The 21,168-nt window shown below is 39.7% G+C and overlaps 1 protein-coding gene across 4 annotated transcripts; it reads right to left on the bottom strand.

Moving 5' to 3' along the window:
• Positions 1–346: 346 nt before the first annotated feature.
• ANAPC7 (anaphase promoting complex subunit 7) lies at positions 347–19,799 on the bottom strand. Of its 4 annotated transcripts, XM_061141941.1 has the most exons (13): positions 19,609–19,741; positions 18,929–18,995; positions 17,580–17,609; positions 15,597–15,783; positions 13,121–13,240; positions 9,890–10,001; positions 9,483–9,636; positions 8,659–8,801; positions 6,946–7,063; positions 6,166–6,362; positions 3,652–3,876; positions 2,861–3,011; positions 347–1,184 (listed from the first exon to the last, which is right to left on the bottom strand). In XM_061141941.1, exons 4-13 carry the CDS (start codon positions 15,681–15,683, stop codon positions 995–997), a joined length of 1,497 nt encoding a protein of 498 aa, XP_060997924.1. In that variant the 5' UTR covers positions 15,684–15,783; positions 17,580–17,609; positions 18,929–18,995; positions 19,609–19,741; the 3' UTR covers positions 347–994. The 4 variants fall into 4 exon arrangements, with proteins under 4 accessions (XP_060997924.1, XP_060997923.1, XP_060997922.1 ...); XM_061141940.1 differs by lacking the exon at positions 18,929–18,995 and having other exon boundaries at positions 19,609–19,747; XM_061141939.1 differs by lacking the exons at positions 17,580–17,609; positions 18,929–18,995 and having other exon boundaries at positions 19,609–19,799.
• Between the last annotated feature and the right edge of the window lie 1,369 nt (positions 19,800–21,168).

Raw genomic sequence — 21,168 nt, 5'->3', positions numbered from 1 at the left:
GGAGAGGGTGGGTAAAGTCTCCCAGCACACGAGCCCAGGAATGAGACCCCTGCTGATCCCACGAAAGAATGTTGAAACCAGACATCGACCTCAGCACCCCTGACAGAGACTGGCAAAATCAATCTAAAATCCGGCCAGACTCTTCCCAGGAAGTTACCAATGGAAAATGCAAACAGATGAACCAGCTCAGTATACCTGAGGTTCCCAATCCTTCTGGCTCCCAACACTCTGGGAAGAAAGGGAGTCTATTTAGGGCAAATAATTCTATGGCTGAATCAATGCACTGTAAACGAGAGACCAAAAAAAGAATCTATAAAGGGCTTCCATTCTGATCAACCCAACACCATTACTGTACAAAAAACAGTTTTATTAATTACCCCAACTGCGCTTCTGTTCATGCTCTCGGTCACACTTGTTTCTCAGACTCAGCCCAGGCTCACAGGCAAGTTACCAGGTTAGCAAATCGGAAACCGTTCTGCAAAACAGCAACTGTCAGCTTAAGGCATTACTAACATTGCAGAAGGAAGCAAGGTTACTAGGGAAGTTTGGACTACTCAGGATGATGATTTCTGGGACAGGAAACCCTCCCTGAAAGGGCCAGCCCATGCTGCTGCCGGGAGATGACTCTTGCTCTGGATGACAGGTCGCCCCTTTAAACCCATCCACAGTATCACAGACAAAACACTGTCTAGTCCTCGAGCTTTCAGATTTTGAAACAAAAAGCACTCTGTCCCAGAAGCCCCGACACGTCCATGGGCCTCTCAGAGCACTCACTTGGTCCTCCCTGGCAGGAGCAGGGGAGGATGGAGGGCTGGTCAGGCTGTTTTTAAAAATGAAGTCACTACTAGAAATATGGAGTAAGGGGCAGGGACCCCTGCTGCAATCACATGCTGAATCATTGTCCTCCCAGAGAGCGGGCTCCTACAGGTTCCTTCAGTCCACGGAAGTGCTCAGAGCAGGGCAGGCCAGTGTGGCCTCGGAGCTGCTGCCTGCCTCACTGCATGCCGAACCACTGCTCCTGGTCAGCCCACTGGGCCGCCTCACTGTCGCTGCCCTCCAGGTCCCCTTCTTCCCCACTCCCTTCCATGTCGTCCACATCCTCCTCCTGAGTGGCATCCGTGGGACTCTCCTCCTTCTCCATCTTCTGCATCCCCTCTAGAGACTTCTGGTCATTGGGGTCCAAACTAGGGGACAACAAAACAGAGGAGAGGCCTGAATCTCTGCCTTGCTTCTTGCTGGCTGATGTGTCATCTCCCTGGTATGGCAGTGAAATGACCACCCAGTCACAGAGAATCTGCTAATGCCTGGCCTCTCCAAACAACTCCAGTTCCATAGGCAGGATTGAGGGAGTCCACCACTAGAAGTGAAAAAGGCGTCTTGTCCTAAGTTTTAGAATTCTCAATTTGAATTTTCTCCATATAGTTCTTAAATTTTTTCACACCTAAAACCCCTAGCATTCTGCCAGAGGAAGATACTAGATAAATGAAAAAGCAGCAAGCAATCATTAACAGAAAAATTCAAATATAATTTAACAGTATGGGATTTCTAAGTTACATATTACAAAAAATACTTATTTTTCTGTGCGTTAAAACTGTTTCATGTTCTTACAATTAAACATATCAGCATTTCAGAAGGCAACCAAAACCATCATGCTTACCATGAACCAGATTTGTCAACTCCTAGGTTAGACCCCAGGACCCAAAGTTACCCCTACCTGGGCATTTGACTGTAGGAGCTAAGAGTACCGCATATGTCCAAACCCTCAAAGTTCAGAGGGTCCAGAACATTTATTTACTTGGTTCCTAAGCAATCTTTCCTCTTGCCTTTGTGACCATCACTGAGGCCAGCTGATGTCCAATCTCTAGCAAATCCCACCTCTACATTTTATTTTCTCATTTATTTGCTTCTGGGCTTTCAAAAAGCAGATGAAATCCACGTTGGAATCCTGTTCCTACTTATGTAACTGTAGATGATCTGTATCATCTCTTCTCTGAAACCTTCCATACAGCTCTCACCCACACCCATGGATTCCCACCCTCTGCACTCCCACCTTGCCTTCTAGAGATTGCTTTGAAAGCACTCAGCACACGGTATCTATCAGCCTGCACATCTGAGACTGTGAGCTCCTGGAATCACAGCATCCCCAGTGGTTACTGAGATGCCAAGCACATGAGTGGTGCTCAACTGCTGAACAAGTAAACGGATGTGATCAGACTCCATTAAAGACAAGCCTTCACCATAACTTTATAGACACACAGACAATCCTCAAAGAAATCACTTCTGTATTAAGCAGTAAGAATACCACTATTTATTTAGTATTTACTATGTACCAGGCACAGTGCTAAGAGCTTTACATGAAATAATCATTTAATCCTCATTTAATCATTTAATACCTAATAAGGTAGATAGATATATAGACAAGGAAATTTGTTAGTAACTTCCCAAGATAACAGGTGGCAAAGGTAGTATTCTTCAGAGCTTAAGTTCTTAACTACTACAGTAGATAGAAACATGGGAAAGTACTTACAATACGCTGATTTGAAAAAGCAGAATATAAAATATATACTACATATAACCCTATAAAAATATGTATATGTGTTGGCAAGGCCAGGAAGATGATCTACACAAATGAAAACAGATGTTATAGTGGTGTGGCTGGTTATGAGTGAAACAGTTCTTTAATGTTGTTACTATCACTTAAGACTTTAGAAGTCATAAATTAACAAACACTATCATTACTATTATTACTGTGTTTTCAACCGTGGGCACAGAGTGTGTGTGTTTCCAGAACTCCTGTTACACTGATCCCTGCCTCCTCTACCCCTCATGACCTTCCCCCCATGGGAGGCTAAGTGCCTACCTTAGTGCTATACTATACTGGTCCATTGCTTCCTGATACTCATTGACAGCTACAAGGAAATCTCCTAGGATCCGATGCAGGACACAGTCACTCTGATTAGCTAGTGCATTCCTCAACAAAGCAATTCCATCTTCATATTTCTGTTCTCTGCCTGAAAAGAAAAAGACCCTCATTTTCCTACTTACACATTTCAAAATATATTCCCATTTGCAAGTCATATACATATAACCACAAAAATGATCACAATCCAAATATCTATTTATAGATGTCAAGAGAACACTGGTGTGGCAGGAAATAAGAACAAGCTCATTTGAATCCCTATTCCATTAGGAAGTCAGCAGTTTTAGTTCTGATTTTTAAAAACTTATACTTAACCAAAGTTCATATAAAAAGCCAAAATGGATTTTATTTGCCAAGCTAGCTCAAACTCAGTTCCTCACAAATCAGGATTTAAAAAAACCAAGGCTGAAAGGGAAGTAACAGGAGAATCATGATGGGTTAAAACCAGTTGTATTCAGCCCAAATTAGTTCAGGACAAAGTGAGCTGAATAGGTACTGACCAAGTATAGCTGGCTTGAGCCACTCCAGAAGTAATTCACTGCCAATCCAAGAAGGTCTAAGTCAATTAAGTTTGGTTGTGCTAAATATAAACCAATTCAAATAGGCTCAGACCGACTGCAAAAGCACACACCTGTTTGGTCATCTGTAACCGACTGCAACTAGAGAATCCAACTGGACTCAGGTGTTACACAATTAACTAGGAACAGGGAAGTAAGCATTAAGATACTTACTAAGTAGTTCTGCTTTTTTCACCACAGCCTTAATGTAATCCGGCCTTTGGGTCAGGGCTTTATCTAATAAGGTTTTGGCTTTCTCCTGTGTCACCGGGTCTTCAAGACAAACAGTGGCTAAAAGGGTAAGGGTCTGCGCATTTGCTCCTAGAGTTTTGTAAACATTGTTAGCCATTACCATTGCTTCACGAATACTGTTGGAGGCTAAGTAACATTCGATGAGACCTGAAAAAATATAACACACAAAGTTCAACCACATTACCATTCCAAGCCATGCTTCCATTCTGACAGCCTTCCAAACTGCAAACCTTCAAAGTTTCAAACAAAAGGCAGGTCAGGGGAAGACTTGGATGGTGAGATCAGACTGAAGGGCATGTTAATGAAACAGCTAAGAGGTGCTCTTCCCAAGAGTACTTGATGAATGTAGAAAAAGCCTGTAGTGCAAACACACCTTTAGTGAAGCAAACAAATATGCCTAAGTAAACCAAAGCAGGTAGCCAGCTCAGCTGACCGTTAGAGGAACAAATGTGACACTACTCATTAATTGATACTGTGAAAAGATGAGGTTTCCAACAAAACCCAAGGTCTTGCTGCCTTTTAACAAGCTGTTAATTTCCAGCACTGCTCAGTCACCTTTAGTCCTAAATTTAAGGGGGAGGGTTCCTATTGTTCACCTCTAAAAACTGAAGGAACTAGGGGGGGCAACCTAGGGTCTCCCTAAACTGGATGAAAAGGGCTTATCACAGAGATCAAACACACTGAGACTGGCGGCTCCGTCTTTACACCCACAGCAAGAGGCTGATGCTCCATGGGGACATTTCAACAGTCAACTCTCAAATCTTCATGCCAAAAAAATCGAAGAGAACAGAGGAAGTACTCTTTGGTACAAAGCACTCATCAAAACAGAAAAACAGCTTAAACTCCAAACCCACACACTCCCTGGCAGATTTTCTCTGTATACACTCCTCCACCCTAGTGGCATTTATAACATTTGTGCACATTCTACCACACACTACAGTTACTTAACTAGAAATTACCTAACTCTTAAGGGCAACATGGTGGACTGTGGAATATGGTTGGTTGTAACTAGTTGAATAGTTTTCTTTCCTGCTAAAGCCCCATAGGAAATTCAAAGGGAAATGTTAAGAACACACTTCACCCTTAATCCAGGGCCCCCATCAGTAAAGGGAGCTCAGTTAAAGGCTGCAAGATGCATCAGACAGCATTACCTAGTCACCCTGATCCAAATCTCCAAAGGGGAGCTTGAGTGAAGTCATCTCATAAAGCTTCACAGGCCAACTGGGGAAAAACTCGAACTATCCTGTGTCCAGCCACTCACTTGGGTAATGGAGATACTCGACTGCATTCCTGGGCTCTTGTGAGACAGGCAAACAGCAGAAGGGAGTTAGTGTGATAAAAGCAATTGGAGGATAGGGAAACTACAGTTTTAGGATCAAGAATTTAACCAGAAACCAAAAGCTTGGCTTGCTGCAGTTTCTTTAAGAACAAATCCACAAGCAGCATAGATCCCTGGGTATCTAAGCAGATTTGTTTTTCACTCCAACTTCCAATTTTCTTTCTTTCTTTTTTTAATCTTTTGGCCACGCTGCAAGGCATGTGGAATCCTAGTTCCCTGACCAGGGATCGAACCCACACCCCCTGCACTGGCAGGGCAGAGTCTTAACCACTAGACCACTAGGGAAGTCCCCAAATTGTAATTTTTATTTCTCAAATTTGAACTCATCTTTCTGTAAGAGCAAATCACTCCTAGACTCCTGGCTGTATTTTTAAATTCTTATAAAAATATGCTTTGGAGGAACTGCATCTTGTTAAGATCTATTTTAATGTCTGTGACTGAATCACCAAATGCTGCTGAAGCTGGCACAGCTTTGAACCCCTAGGGTCAGTTCACACGAACCTAAAATAGTACGTAACAAAACAAAGCTTGACCCTGATGAGGCCTACTCTGGAGGTCACAATGAACTGACCAGTTCCCACAACCAACACTGACATATGGATGTAGAGTTATCCTATGAGTAGTATTTCTGGCCCAAGGTAAGACAACTGCAAAAAAATAAAAATAAAGACATACCAACCAATCCAGCACAGTGCTGGCACAGAGATTCACATTAACAAGTGAGCCACATCTGAGAAATAAAACAACAAAAAAACTACCAAAACTATACCCTCACCAAAAATCAGAAACAAAAAAATAAGAAAATGAATTACAAAAGTATGGAGTGAAAAGTCCAGTCCTAAATAGATGTGTAATGCCTAATGAAGTGGTTCCTAAATATGTCTGCATGTTGGCATTACCTGCGATCATAAAAAAGTACTGACGCTTCTAGTCCAACAGCAAATATTCTGACTTAAACAGTACTGAAATGACCTAGCATCAGGTTTTTTACCCCCAGAGGACTCCAATGTGCAACAGAGTTTGGAAATTGCTGACCCAACAAAACCTTCCATCTGAGTGCCACATCTACAGATCCACACCATCTATAATTATCTTACCTTCATAACAATCTAAGCGACAAGGTGCAAGACGTATAGCCTCCCGAAAGTGGATTATTGCTTCCTGGACTCTGCCCATGTTTCTAAGTGCTGCTCCCTTAAGTAGCAAAGCTTGAACACTGTTACTGTTCAGCTGAATGGCCTTGGCTCCTAAATAGAGGGCTCGAGAATAGCGTTTGCTATAGAAGCTGTGACACCTGGAAGAAAACACAATCAAAGTTATCTGAAAGAAGACCATAAATAAATTTCATTCAAAAGGAAAAATCAAAGAGATGGCCTTCTACATGATCCTTACTACAAACCCCTTACAATTCTAGCATAAGATATTAGTGAAAAAACAGAACAAAAATCTACTGAATATTTATTTTTAAGGGTGAAATCTTGATATGGAAGGGAAAATTACAAAAAAAAAATCTGATGATCTGGATATGTTATCAGATCAGAGACATTCAGAGAATTTGTTAAGCCAGGTCAATAACAAAGCAGCACAGCTCCTGGCCTGCTCACTGATGGCTTCCTGTGAGCAGGTCCAGAAGTGAGCATGATGTATTCACTCAATAAACACTTACCCCACAAAGCAGGGATAGTATCCTCATTTTCCAAATGAGAAAACAGACTGAGAGAAATGATGCATCCAGAGTCACAGACAGACCATGACTTGAATTCAAATCTGATTATTCTTTAAACCAGTGCTTTCAAATCTATATTCTATTTAGGTGAAACCACAATTTCCTAAACAATCTACTAAAACTGGGGAGAAAAGGGAATGTATAAACATACCCAGAGACCACCCAGGGTTCTGCATGTTGGTCAGAAATATTAAAAAGGCGGCAGCCAAGGTTCTCCACATCCTCCAGCCGCCCTTCTCGTGCCAGGAGGTAGCCATACACATCCATTCCTACAGAGGAAGACGCTCATTAAAGCAGCAGGGGTCTTTTCTAACGGAGCTACAACCTTCATCAGAGCCCACACAAGGGCTTCTCAGGGTCTGAGCCCTCTCCAATATCATAAGCTCCTCCCACCAACATTCCCATTTTCCTACAGAATGACTATTAAAAAGACAAAACACATACAAAAGTAAAAATAAATAAATAAAAATAAAAAGCAAAGGAGTCGAAGGACCTACCTCACAATTTGAAAGCCTGTAATTTTCAGGAACTATTTGTCCCTACATCCTGTGGCGTGATAATACAGCCATAGTTATCCTAACACATAACCAGAAAAGGCCCAAAAAAGCATCAAATTAAGTTCTCTCTTCCAAGAAGTCTAGACACAATCAGGAGTATATACTTAATATGCCAGTTAGTCTCAGAAAAAAGCCAGTCTATTCTAGAAAAAGCCATCCAGTTCTTTCTGGAGCCTATTTCATTTAAGATCATCCCCCTGCCCTCACCCAACCCTACCCCTCTTTATTTTCATTTATGTAGTATTTAAAAAAAAAAAAAAAAAAAAAAAGGCCTTAGCTCACTGTCACCCATCTCTTACCACCATTCCCCTCCATGCCTTACTATTCCTTCAGATTCTCAAGAAAATGTCTCTTAGACCAAATTACTGCAACATTCCCTGCTGGCCCCTGGACTCGGGTCTGAGCTTCCAATCTTAAGCAGCTGACTACTGTCAGGCTAGTACTTCTAAAATGCCATTTTCACCATGGGCACAGGCAGTTTGGTAAAGAGGAGTAACACTGGGCAGTAACACTGAGCAAACAAATTCATCTTTCTGAATCTGTTTCCCTATCTACATGCTTGGGAAGGTCCCTTCCCTGCTCTGTCATTCTTGTGGCTTAAGAGTCTACAGAACTGTTTATTGTCACAAGGCCGTATTTTTCTGATGACCATTTTTGGGCCTTTGCAAGCAGACTTCTGTGTATTTATGCAACGTTATTTCCCATCACTATTCCTGCACACATTTCCTTCACTCACTGCCAGTCACCAGACAGCCATCCTTTGGAAGTACAGATCTGCTAACCTTCCCAGTAGGTCCACACTATCTCTGTGAACCTGTGGCTTACCTCTTTAGCAGCAGTCTTCTTTTACATCAATGACTTTCTTTTTTTTAATTGTTGTTCACTTCTAATTACTTCTTTTAATCATCTTATGACTTTCTTAATATCTGTTCACTTACTCCTTTTTAAACTAAATTTAAGGACATAGTGAACCTAAATTCCCTAGAAGGAAATTATGATTCTGGGGATGCCATCCAAACTCTCAGTCAGACACATCATAAATTTATAAACCGTAAGAAAGGGCTGTGATCCCGCCCCAAAGAAAAAAGTCAAGTAATGATCTGTGGGGATATGACACCTGAATCCAAGCAAAAACAACTGCTCAAAATGGAATTACCCAAGTGTTAAGAGATATTGTCAGGACCTTAAAAAAAAGGCTACTTGAATACATTTTATGAAAAGCTGTTATCAGAAGACCATGCTACATCTCCCTATCTTCTGATTTGACCCTGTACAGTCACCTCCATCCTGTCCCAAGAATTACTTACCTTTTATCAGATACGGATCCAACATCTGTGCCTGTTCAAACTTGAGGACAGAGTTTTTATTGTCTCCAGCTCTGAAGTACAGATCTGCTAAGCTTCCCAGTAGGTCCACATTATCTCTCAACAAGGACTTTTTCTCTAGTGAACTTTAAAATATTAAACATGAACCTTAATATATATCTTAAGTCTCTTAGTTGTTGAATCTGGGTGATGGGCATAATCTTACACAATTTTATGTAAGATTTTTCATAATGAAAGACTTCAAAAACAAACCATGTAACTAATTTTCTTAATTCTGAACTTGTAACTTAAAGTTATACAAGATAGGCTAGTAAATACACAGAATAAAGCAGAAATCTCTCTCATTACCTAGAAAGAACTTTCTGGTTGCAGTTTTTCAGAAGATAATATACACTGTATAGTGTTAAATATAATATCAAAGTAACAGCTATTTATTACTCAACCAAATGACTCGGCCTAATACAAGTCCCACTCTGATGACCTTGGACTTTACCTAACTAGAAAGAAACACCCCAGTACTGAGGCAACCCAGGTCAGATGGTGCAAAAACTAAGCTTCTGGGGCATCCAAAAAGATGTTCTTTCAGGTTCAAGTATGACACACAGAGTTAAACTTGGTCCAAGTTTACATTTAACAAAAATTATTACATCTGGGGCCACTGAGTACATTAAGAGATTAACAAAACCCAGGGACAACAGGCTTTAACAACAAGAGATAAGCATCTCATTTCTCCATTTTGCTAATTTAGATACATCAACTTCCATATAAGGGTCCCAAGAATATTAAATTAACTTTGTGGTTCTCACCAAATGGTATTGATTGCTCTCGCATTGTCACCAACATGCACAAAAGCATAGGCTTTGATCCACACAGAAAGCCAATCCAAGTTAGGCACAGTCTGGATCACATTCATTGTCATTGATGCCACCTCTGCACCTTTTACAGAAAGAGACAGCAAACCTAATCCAACAGAAAGTAGGAGAAAGGTGAGGCATAGCATCCTTCTACAATGCAAGAAGCTACACTTTTTCTAGGCTAAAGCAACCCTTGCCCTATTTTAAGATGCATATGACAGAACAACTCCAGTATTTTTTCAGCAGTGAAAGAATACACAGCAGTAGTAACCTAAATTATTCTAATGTACAGCCAAGATTAAGAATCACTATCTTAGAGAGTAAACACTCCACGAAAATAGGGGAAGAATGACCTGTACCTAGAATCGCATCAAGGGCTAATGGACACTGCCTCAGCACTTCCTTATAGCTGGTGACTGAAGGTCGCTCCTGACCAGCCTTCTTGTACAGGTTTGCCAACATCATGTTTATCTGCAGTAAAAACAAGAGATAATAAGCTAAGTATTTAAAAATAAAATCTTATCATCAATAAGTTCTGATTTTCATTATTAGCTATTCTACTTTTTACTGACAAATCTACCCAAGGCCCTGTGGAAACAAAGTGCAACCCCACTCTTCAAACAAAGAGGAAATTACTACCTTTGCTTTTCTATGTCCTCCCATTAACCCCCAAATTCCTCACACTTACCCAACCAAAAGGCCCAATAATATCTGGACCAAAGATGCTGCCTCTGGAAGTGGAAGTAACATTCATTTGAGAAATGTTACAGAATTCTAATTACCTTGATTTTTAAAACAGAAGATGAACTATGTTAAAAATGTTTGTTTACATATTTTATTTTTTAAGCTTAATATCACAGTATAAGAAAGTGAGGAAGTCTTAACAAAGCTAGCTAAAAAAGATCAGATGAATTTTCCCCAAAAAGGAAATGATGGACACAGAAGTAAAACATCTGACTCCTATCTGACAATTAGTCTAGCAGCTAGACTCTAGCTTCTCTAATGCTTAAAGCTTTGACTCACAGGTATTGTCTGACTCAAAAAAAAACACTACAAAAATCAAACTCTAACTGATCTCCAGAGGTGACAATGATCCAGAGATTAGCTTTATTATTTAAATCTAGTGAACGCATTTTTAGCACAACTCAATTATGTAACTCAGTCTGGGCAGGGGGTGCAGGACAACTTCCTAAAAACGCAACAGGGAAAATTTGAGAAAACCTAAAAGTTCCAAAGAATACAGAAGTTACAGAGAAGAAATAAATGATCTTAATAGTACAAAAAGTACACAATATTCCAATTTAAAATTAATAGATCTTAAATGGAACACAATGTTTGCCAGATCATTAACCTAAGAAAGCAGTCAAGGGGACAAAAGAAAAAAAGCCAATCCCCAATCTCTTCAATTATCTGTAACTTGGTATGCCAGATATTTACTCAAAAAATTACTCTGAAGATGAAAAACATCTGTTCCAATTATGAACTCACAGTATATAAAACAATCTAGTATGGCATTAATCCATACTGATTCAATGAAATAATGAAATACTAGAAATTAAACTATTTTTTATTTGGCCTCAGATTTTCCATTTTAGGCTATGTTGAAATGCAAAAAAAAAAAAAAAAAGGTACTTAAAGGAAAACTCCAGTATTGGTGTCAATACTTGAAAAAAATAAAATTAAATTTAAAATCCTTTCTTGACTGCTTGTTATTAACAAACTATGACTGACGGGCCTTCTATCTCAACAAATATTAAAAATTCCCTTTAAACTACCTGACACTTTGAGTTTTGAGAACTACCTAGTTAGAAAGTCAATTCTTTTTAAAAACAGAGCCTTACTTGGGGACATCATTAAAGTTGCATTCCACCAGTTATAAATATAAGCAGTCATCATTTTCTAAAAACTGAGTGACAAATTGTTTCTTGGTATGTTTCTCTTAAAAGCTGAAGATTTTCCAAGACATAATAATCTCACACTGGAATTTTCCTTTAAAATGTGAAGGAATGTGTGGCGGTGTTTACCATACATTAACAGACGTTCATTTAGACGTATTTTGACTCACTTCCTTGTCCTTTACACAGACTGAGAAGCCAGTTAACTCCCTAACGGACAAGAAAGAAAAACTGTAAATATTATAGGTTTATGTTTGAGGCACACATCTTTGTTTGCTCCTGGCTACAACAGCTCTATGAAGGATATGTACTCCTAATGTATGTGGACTCCTCTAGTTCTTCCTAAAATGACAACTGTAAACACCAAAGTGTTGGATACGACAAGGCTCACTTTCTTGGCCATTACTCATTTTTAAAAAATGCCCCCAAACTCCCTCAAGTCATTAAGAAGAAATTATGGAACGTTTCCAGTAAGATAAGGAATAGGTATCCTTCAAAGCTTACAATCAAAGCAGCATTTTCCAAATGAAGACACTCTTCATATATACAAAAAAATTATCCTTAGGGTAAGACTTTCATAGCGTACCAGAATATAATTAAGTGCCCAGCTTATTGTGAGGCAGGTTAGTCTATAATACACTTACAAATGTTTTAAATAACAATTATCACCATAAAATATGAAGAAATAGCTTAATTTTTAAAATTCAGAAAATATTAAATAAATCTTCAACATGAGGCGATGCTTAAACATGTTCTCATCAAGTGTGATTGATTACTTTCAAAACTCAGTAACACTTAAGTGAAAAAACACTAAATACACGTGGTCCCTACTGCTTATAATTCCTTTTCTTTTAATGGCAGGAAGATGTGCATTATACCTATAAAAGTTCCTATTGTTAACTACACTGCAGTTTTTCAGTGAAGAGAGGAAGGTAGGTGACATGAAAGCATGTGTTAGAATATTAAATAATGATGTGAATTCACTCCTAACAGCTAAGATTTTCATTGTTTTTCTAAACTGGACTTCAAAGAAAACCTGTAATCAGATGCCTAATATAATAGTCCTTATAAAATAATACTTTAAAAAGTATTCTCACATACATGAACTTAGTTTATACCAGGGAAAGTATTATTATCCTCAATAAGGAAAAAAGTAAAGCCAGATTTTTAACTTGCCCAAGTTCACACTACACGCTGCTTGTATGCCCTAAATGCAAAGACAAGAAACTAGATCTTTTGATTTCAGTTGAAGGTGTTCTATATACTATTATTGCCAGATAAAACACAAATACTATCCTACATACAAATATGTACAAAGAATCTTGAAGTCTTAATTCTGAAAATAAAAGGAATACACATTATCAAATGGGTATACCTACAGAATGCAAAAAATGAGATTCTTAAAAAGTATTGTTGCTACCTCGAAGTATATTGTAAATCATGTTTCCTACAATAAGAAAAACAAAATAATTAAACACATGTAGTACTCTCCAGCTACCATTTTCCTCAGCAGAATTTTCAGGGTCTTATAAGAAAGTCACTCCTCTCTCTCCTCAGGGAGAGCAGGGGAACAAAGTGGGAATCAGAGACAAGGTTTGTAAAATGTTCAGATGTAGTCCCTGAAAACACGGAGGAAGACAGCTGGAAGGACTGGGGAAGAGAAAAATATGTAACCAAACTGTTAATTCAACTTACTTTGGGAGTTCTTTGTCTTGAAGGGATCCCATCAAGTATAGCAATGGCATCTTTATCTTGTTTTAGCATCGTATAACATTCAGCCATTTTGTATTTTACTTCAATTTCAGATGGAAGACACTTAAGAGGAAATGAAAACATCTCTTCAATATTACTTCAGCAGTATGGCAGTTCTTCAAAATGCTAAACATGATTACCATATGACCCAGTAATTCTGCTTCTGTGTATACAGCCAAGAAAACTGAAAACATATGTATGTCCACACAAAAACCTGCACACAAATGGTCATAGCATCATTAATGAGAAAAAGCAGAAACAACACAAATGCCCACCAACTAATGAATAGTTAAAATATGGCACAGCCACACAATGGAATATCATTCTGCAACAAAAAGGAATAAACAATTGCTTCTTTATTATGTGCCATAATATGGATCAACCTTGAAAACACACTAAGTAAAAGCAGCCAGCCACAAAAGGCCATATATTGCATTATTCCATTCATATAAAAGGTCTATAATAGGTGAACCCACAGAGGCAGAAAGGTCAGTGATTTCCAGGGGCTAGAGAGATAAAGAACACAAGGCTTTTCTAGAGGGATGAAAATGTTCTGGAATTAGACAGTGGTGGTAGTTGCACAATTCTGTGAAAATATTAAAACCCCTGAACTGTAAATATTATGTTGTAAACTGTATCTCAATTTTTAAAAAAACTCCTTCAAGATTAAATAAGGTTTAGCATAGTGCTTAGCATACAGAATGCCCCCGAAAATTACTTCTATGAATTATTCTATGTGGATAATACACATGACTTTCATTCAGGGTCAGAAAACAATTCCTGGCAATCAGCTCTTTAGTAACAAAAAACAAAGGCTCTACATAAAGAGAAATAAAACAAGAGAATGTACAGGTGCTTTAAAAAAAAAAAAAAAAGCAATTATATTACTTTGTCTTTTTTTAATGTGGAAAAATACAGAACATGATTCATAATTCCACTTCAGTTCATTCTACTGACATTCCTTTTAAATGTAAATTGCATGTATAATTTAAAGACAGGTTCTAAAAATAAATAAATAAAGACAGGTTCAAACTGAAAGTCAAGGTTCCCCCCTCTCTAAAGTTTTGTTAATTTTCTTCACATACACATGCTAAATTTTCCATGTATATTATCCACATATATTTTAGGCATATACCAGGATATATATCTATAAACTATCCCCTTTAGGGAATTCTCTGGCAGGCCAGTGGTTAGGACTCCACACTTTCACTGCCAAGAGGGCCAGGGTGGCTTCAGGTTCAATCCCTGGTTAGGGAACCAAGATCCCACAAGCAGCACAGTGTGGCCAAAAAATTAAAATAACTACCTTTAAACAGAAAGAGTAGTGAACACACTGCTTAAAAGCTTATTTACTAATATATACAGTCCTTTCCAAATCAGCGCATATACTGCTATATTTCACTTCCTCAATATTCCCATTCATATCCCATCCTAGGGCGACACTATAACTAGATCCTACTGATAAACACTTTTGCTTGTAGTTTCTTACCATTATAAACAGTGCTATAGTAAGCAGCCTTACTTATATACCCTTGTAAACCTTTTGTGAATCAACTATTACAGTAAATATCTAGCAATGGTATGACTGTCAAGTGGTAAAATTAGTTTTTTACCCTTCATTTATTTAATCATCAAGCAACCAAAACTAGTAATAACTCCTAAGATTATTTCATATGAATTTCCCCAGGTACTCACAATCCTAAGAACTGACTGACATTTTCGAAGTGTACTTTCATTAAATTAAAAAAAAAAAAACAAAAAAAAACCACTTTAGATTTTTAAATTGTTTGTATAAAAGGGGGGAATAATGCATGACTTTGGTTGGAGCCCAGATAATTCTATTTTTCAATTCATCCAGAATGAACTTTGTTTTTAGCCCTTTGTGCTTGGTTGGATGAATTCTTATACCTAAGTGGTTTTTAACCTTTGTTTCTCCAGTCAGCTCCCCTTTAAAATTACTTTAAAATTTTTTAAATTTATTTTTGGCTGTGCTGAATCTTCACTGCTGTGTGGGCTTCTCTCTAGTTGCAGTGAGCGGGGGGCTGGTCTCTAGTTGCAGTGCACAGGCTTCTTATTGTGGTGGCTTATCTTGTCAACCACAGGCCCTACAGCATGCGGGCTAAGTGAGTTGCCGTTCCCGGGCACAAGAGCACAGGCTCTATAGTTATGGTGTATGGGCTTAGTTGCTCCGAGGCATGTGGGATCTTTCCAGATCAGGGATCGAACCCGTTTCTCCTGCATTGACAGGCAGATTCTTGACCACTGAGCCACCAGGGAAGTCCTTAAAATTACTTTATCTTAAAATTATTTTTTATTTTACATCTTCTACATCTAATCAGCAGTCTTTTAAATTCCTTCCACCTCTCCTGCTCTCAATACAAACAAACCAAAAACATATCACACATCTATCTCCAATTACCTGACTCTGTGGAGTGGATGCAGAATTTCCAGTTGAAGGTCTCACTTTTGAAGTTTTACTTAGGGCTTTCTTCTGCTGTAAAGCCATAGTATACTTACTCACAGCATTCCGATACTCCTTATCATGAAAGAGAGAATCTGCATGATACACCAAAAGCTGGTACTTCTGAGATGGGGAGAATAACTCACTAGAAAAACAAAGAAAGTATACCCCCTACATGGGTTATTTTGAAATGTCAGAAAGAACACCCTCCTTAGTGTCTACATAAGCCAAAAAACAAAGTAAATGTACTTTAATTGCTAGTCCCTAAAAAAAGAGGCAAGACTCATACTCCATGTTAATATGGTCAGCATATGTAGGAAATTGCCTTAAATTGTTGTTTTCCTCTACTTACTATGAAAACAATGATACCTCTAAATCAAATTCAGTAATACAGAAATATACAAAGAGAAATATTGACACAGCTGACCCTTGAACAAACAAGGCTTGAATTACAGGGTCCACCAATATGTAATTTCTTTCTTCAATAGCACACACTACAGTACTATATACCATCTGGGTTGAATCCGTGTATGTGGAACTGCAAACTCAAAGGAAATGCATACATAAACAGCCAAATATAAGTTATATATCGATTTTTGACTGTGAGGAGGATTGTCACCCCTACCGTCCTCTGAAAGTTGTTCAAGGGTCAGGTGTACATCTTTTCCTCCCCTTCGTTAACCAGAGCCCCCTTAAGAGTTAATACTCTCACATTAACATCAAGTTTTCAGGGTAATACAAAGGAGAGCAATCATGACTTAATATTACCAAATACTGCCAAAGAAGGGTTAAAAAACTGGAAAAAAGAAACTCACCACTCTGAATCTTTTTTATCTAAGTGTTAACAAAAAGAGGTTTGGAGGGAATTTGAAACTCTTCCAATACTGAAGAAAATGGGAATACTGAAATACAGGAAAAGACTAGGACAAGCCAATGGGACAGAGAGGAACAGATGAGAGGATTAGCCGTATTTGAGAGTAGTTGTTTTTCTCTCCATACGTAAGTAAATTTAATTGGGGCTTCCCAGGTGGCTCAGTAGTAAAGAGTCCACCTGCCAAGCAGGAGACGCAGGTTCAATCCCTGTGTCTGGAAGATTCCTAGAGGAGGAAATGGCAACCCACTTCAGTATTCTTGCCTGGGAAACCCCATGGACAGAGGAGCCTGACAGGCTACAATCCATGGGGTAGCAAAGTGTTGGACACGACTTAGTGAGTAAACAGCAGCAGCAAGTAAACTTCACTAGCACTAGAAGATGACTTCCTTGAGTCTCAGGGGTTTAAGGACATAGTAACAGAACCAATACACTTCAGAATGTTCCCTTCAACCTTGAATATTGCTTGCAAGTGTTATAGGTGCCTAGAAGTGGCCACCAATCTTAATGGGAAACTTGTATTTTTAATCTCCAATCCCATCCCTCCTCTAGTTAAAATTTACATTTTTTCTTTGACAGGGACAAGCTACTACCACTTAAAAAAAAAGAACAGTCAAAGAACTCTGTAGACGGTTAACTGCTCAGCAAATGAAGGATACTCAAGAATAGGTACCATGGATTAGTAACTGCCAAGGGCTGGGGCAAGTGGGATTGGTGACTACTAACAGATTTGGGGTTTCTCTGGGGATAATACAAATGCTTTAGAACAGACATTGGTGATGGTTGTACAACTCTGTGAATATACTTAAAACCACAGAAATGTATTCTTTAAAAGCATGAATCTGATGGTATGCAAATTTTATCTTAATAAAAAATAATTTTAAAAAAAGGATAGATAGGCTAAACACTGTATATAAAGTGACAAAAGTTAAGGATTGAAAGGTACAATTCAGACAGTTGAGATCTATTCCAGCTCTGACATTCTATTTAGGGAGACATAAGATTTGAAATAAAACTTGATAATACTACACTCAGAGAAAGCATTCAGGTGATAATATATTGTAACTTACATGACTACTTACTGCATCCACAAGTTATTTCTGAAATGATACATGAAAAATTGTTAATTTGTTGCCTCCAGAGAAGGGAAAAGGTGGGGCGAAGTTCAAGACTCCGGAGTGGACACTTATCTGCATACCCCTTCAGTACTGCTTTTTTTTTTTTTAATGGCATATATTGGAGATTGTCATAAACTTTAAAACAGAAATTGCTAAAGGTCAGAATTTAAACACCTCCTGAAAGTAGGAAGCAAACTGCCAGTTCAGCCTAATATAAAGAAGAATGGGCTAAATCTAATCAGAAGACCAACCTCCTTCTAATTATCCTGTAACATTTGAAAAATCAAGAATAATGACTGACCAGTGTATAAATTCCCAATGGTAGACACTGTATACTTGGACAAATCACTAAGAACCAGGTGAAAGGCTCCAGAATAAACAAAGAAGGCTGACAGAGACCAGGGCTCCTCACTGTCAACACTAAGTGGATGCTGGTAAAACGATGGGCCTCACATAGTGAGGTCTAAAAGCACACTAGTGGAAATGAAACGGAAAAACAGCTGCAACACAGTTAAGTGGCCCAGACAGCTTCCAGAGCAGGCCAAAGGCAAATGGGGCCACACTGAGTAGATTATAATGCCACTTGACACAGTAGACTATGGAGAGTCAGAATGAGACTTTCAAGTCAGAAGGACTAAAATCCAGACATTGTGGCTCCTCCACACTAGATGTGTGAACTTGAACACCATGTTTCAACTTTCTGAGGTTGCACGTACTTTCCTTAGCACATCAACAGGCACGCTGCAGACCTCATTAGGTGTTAAGAGAAAGAATACAGAAAAAAGAATATAGAAAAGTTCCCATCACAAGAAAAATATTTTTCTGTAACTATGTGGGGTTGTTAAATGTTAGCTAGACTTACATGGTGATCATTTCACAGTATTTACAAATAACAAATCACGTTGCACATCTGAGACTAATAAGTCAAAGATATCTCAAACGAACAAACAGTGATGTATAATATACAACAGGGCAAAGGGATAGAATGCTGAGGGCTAGCGACAATTCTGACGGCCAGACAAGAGTTCTCTAGGAAGAATATCTGAGTTGAAACCTAAAAGAGGGAGCTCTGAATTGGACTCTAAGCAGAATGGTAAATGCAAAAGCCCTGAGCTGAGAACGACCTTGGGGTAACAGAAGAGCATAACCAGGGAAGGTGGAGTACAGAGAGCAGAGTGAGACTGAGTCGGAGAGAGCTTTCTGGCTTTATAGGCCGTGGGAAGAAATTTTCATTTAAATTAAACACAACGAAGAAATTTAAGCAAAGGAGTGACAAGCAGTCAAAGCCAGAAATAACCCACCGCTTCATCCGCAGTGTGTGCTAAGTCGCTTCACTCGTGTCCGACTCTTTGCAATCCTATGGACTATCTGAAAACGTGAAAGGGTCACTGCGGGTCCTTAAAAACGCGCCACTCCCACCCAGCCAGAAGTCTCCCGTCTTCAGGTGTTTGCAGGAACGAGAAAGCAAACGCTACTGATACACTCAAGGGGAAAGAAAAATCAACCTCAGACATGGGACAAGGATCTAGAACAAAAAACTAAGTATTTTAATCAGACGCCAGGGGACAAGGCTTCTTTATCCCCTGAGAGAGAAAACGTTCTTCGGCAAGAGAAGAGTCAGCCCAGAGAGGTGACTGTCGCTATGACCGGCGACAGTGCCTTAGCGAACCCTCTGCTCCCAACTTTCTGGAAATCTTAGCCAGGGTCATTCTGAGAGCCTCCGCCTTCAATTCTTCAAGCAGCCGCTCGCCGCATCTCCCGCAGGGAGCGCGTCCCAGCGCCCTGCACAACGCGGGGACCCGGAGAACTCAACTTGCGTTCCTAAGTGTGCTGCGCCCGACGAGGCCCTTTGCTGACCTCGGAACCTCAGCCGAGAGCTCGCATCCGCTCCTTCCCGCCAATGCCCAGGCCCCCACAGTCCCCGCTCCCAAACCGGCGCCGCTTTCTCCAGAGCCCCAGGCCGCTCCCCGCCTCAACTCACGGGTTGTTATTACTCATTGTAAGTAACAAGCTGCTCAGGAGCCGCACGTTGGAGTGCAGCCCCGCGGCCGCCATGTCTCGCACATGGTCTATCACATTCATTCTGCCCAGGAAGGGTGCAGATAGCGGCGGCGGCAGCGCGAAAAGCCGGCAGAAGCTCCTTGGGGAAAGAGTCCAAAATGGCGGCCTCACCGGGGTCCATCGGGTCTACACGCGGCCCCGCCCCCAGGATAATAGGCAACTTCTGAAATGCCTGAGGAACAACAACAACGGCAACAAAAGCCTCCGTTCCTTCCCTGCCAAGTTCCCTGTGAGGTGGTACAATTTGGGGTTGTTTGTTTGTTTTTAGCAAAAGTTACATCATTTTAAGTTGCAACCTTTCCCGAGGGCTTACAGCGGGCTGGGGACAAAAGGCACTTCAGGATCAACTGAAATTAGACTTTAAAATTAATTAAAATGTATTAACATGTATCATAAATAAAAATGAGTATTCTAGTCAGGTGCGGAGGGAAAATCCCCAACAGTTGGAATTAAATATCTTAATCAGGCGCCAGGGGCAGTCCTAACTGCTTTAACGGTCTCGCCCGAGCTCTAAGTGCCACGCCCCCTCCTCAGGTGCTGCGTGTGTAGTATCTGCGGGAGTCAGGCTTCGCTGTTTGGGGACAAAAGGGCGTTTTCCTGCCCTGTGAAATTAGTCATTAGCTCAGAGTGAATAAACAGCTGGTTGAGTTTTAGCCATCCTAATATGAGTGCAGTGTTATCTATTGTGATTTTAATTTGCCATTCTCTAGTGATTTGTGAAATTGAGCTTGTTCTCCTATGCTTTTGCCACCTGTGCATCTTCTTTGGTGAAGTATCTGTACAGATTTTTTTGTCTGGTTTTAGTCGTGTTTTTTTTTTTTTTGGCTGCCCCAAGAAGCTTGTGGGATTTTAGTTTCCTGACCAGTGACTGAGACTGGGCCTTCAGCAATGAGAATAGAGAGTCCTAATCATTGGACCTCCAGGGAATTCCCAGGGTGTTCCTGGTCTTATTGTTCAGTTTTAAGGGTTCTTTATGTATTTTGGATAGCATCTCTTTATCAGATTTTATCAGAAAATATTTTCCAGTCTGTGGCTTTTCTCAGTCTCTTGGCCACTCCTCTTTTATTCTCAGTAATAGCCCTGAAATAAGATGACCAACAATAATGGTCAGAAGAGAAACAGTGAAAATAGTTGAGAGTGAAGGGTGAAGTAGAAAAACATTGCTTTATTGCTTTGCCAGGCAAAGGCGGGACACAGTGGGTTCCTGTCTGGAAAAACTGTGTCCCAGTCTGGGAGGAATTGATGAGGAATTTTTTTTTTTTTTTTGATGAGAAATTTTATAGCAACTATTCAAAGGTGGGATTGCTGATAAGAACAGTGTGTGTACCCCTTTAATTTGGTCTCTCTCTCTTAATCTTAATGAGCAGCTCTGGTTCCTCGCCTTAGGTGGTCTTCTTTAGTATGAAGAACACTGATATCTTCCATTTGTTGGGTCTTAATTCTGGTCTCAGGACTTAATGAAGCTCAGGTTCTTGATGTC

This window comes from Dama dama, chromosome 5, assembly GCF_033118175.1.
Source record: "Dama dama isolate Ldn47 chromosome 5, ASM3311817v1, whole genome shotgun sequence".
NCBI lineage: Eukaryota > Metazoa > Chordata > Mammalia > Artiodactyla > Cervidae > Dama > Dama dama.
This window is presented reverse-complemented; position numbering and strand designations above follow the sequence as displayed.

Coding starts and splice junctions, on each gene's coding strand:
- ANAPC7 (XM_061141939.1), bottom strand. CDS start 19,709: ATGAATGTGATAGACCATGTGCGAGACATGGCGGCCGCGGGGCTGCAC. Junction 13,241..15,596: donor CATCCACTCCACAGAGTCAG/GTAATTGGAGAT, acceptor TTTCCTCTTAAG/TGTCTTCCATCTGAAATTGA. Junction 7,064..8,658: donor GGATCCGTATCTGATAAAAG/GTAAGTAATTCT, acceptor CTTCCTCTGTAG/GAATGGATGTGTATGGCTAC.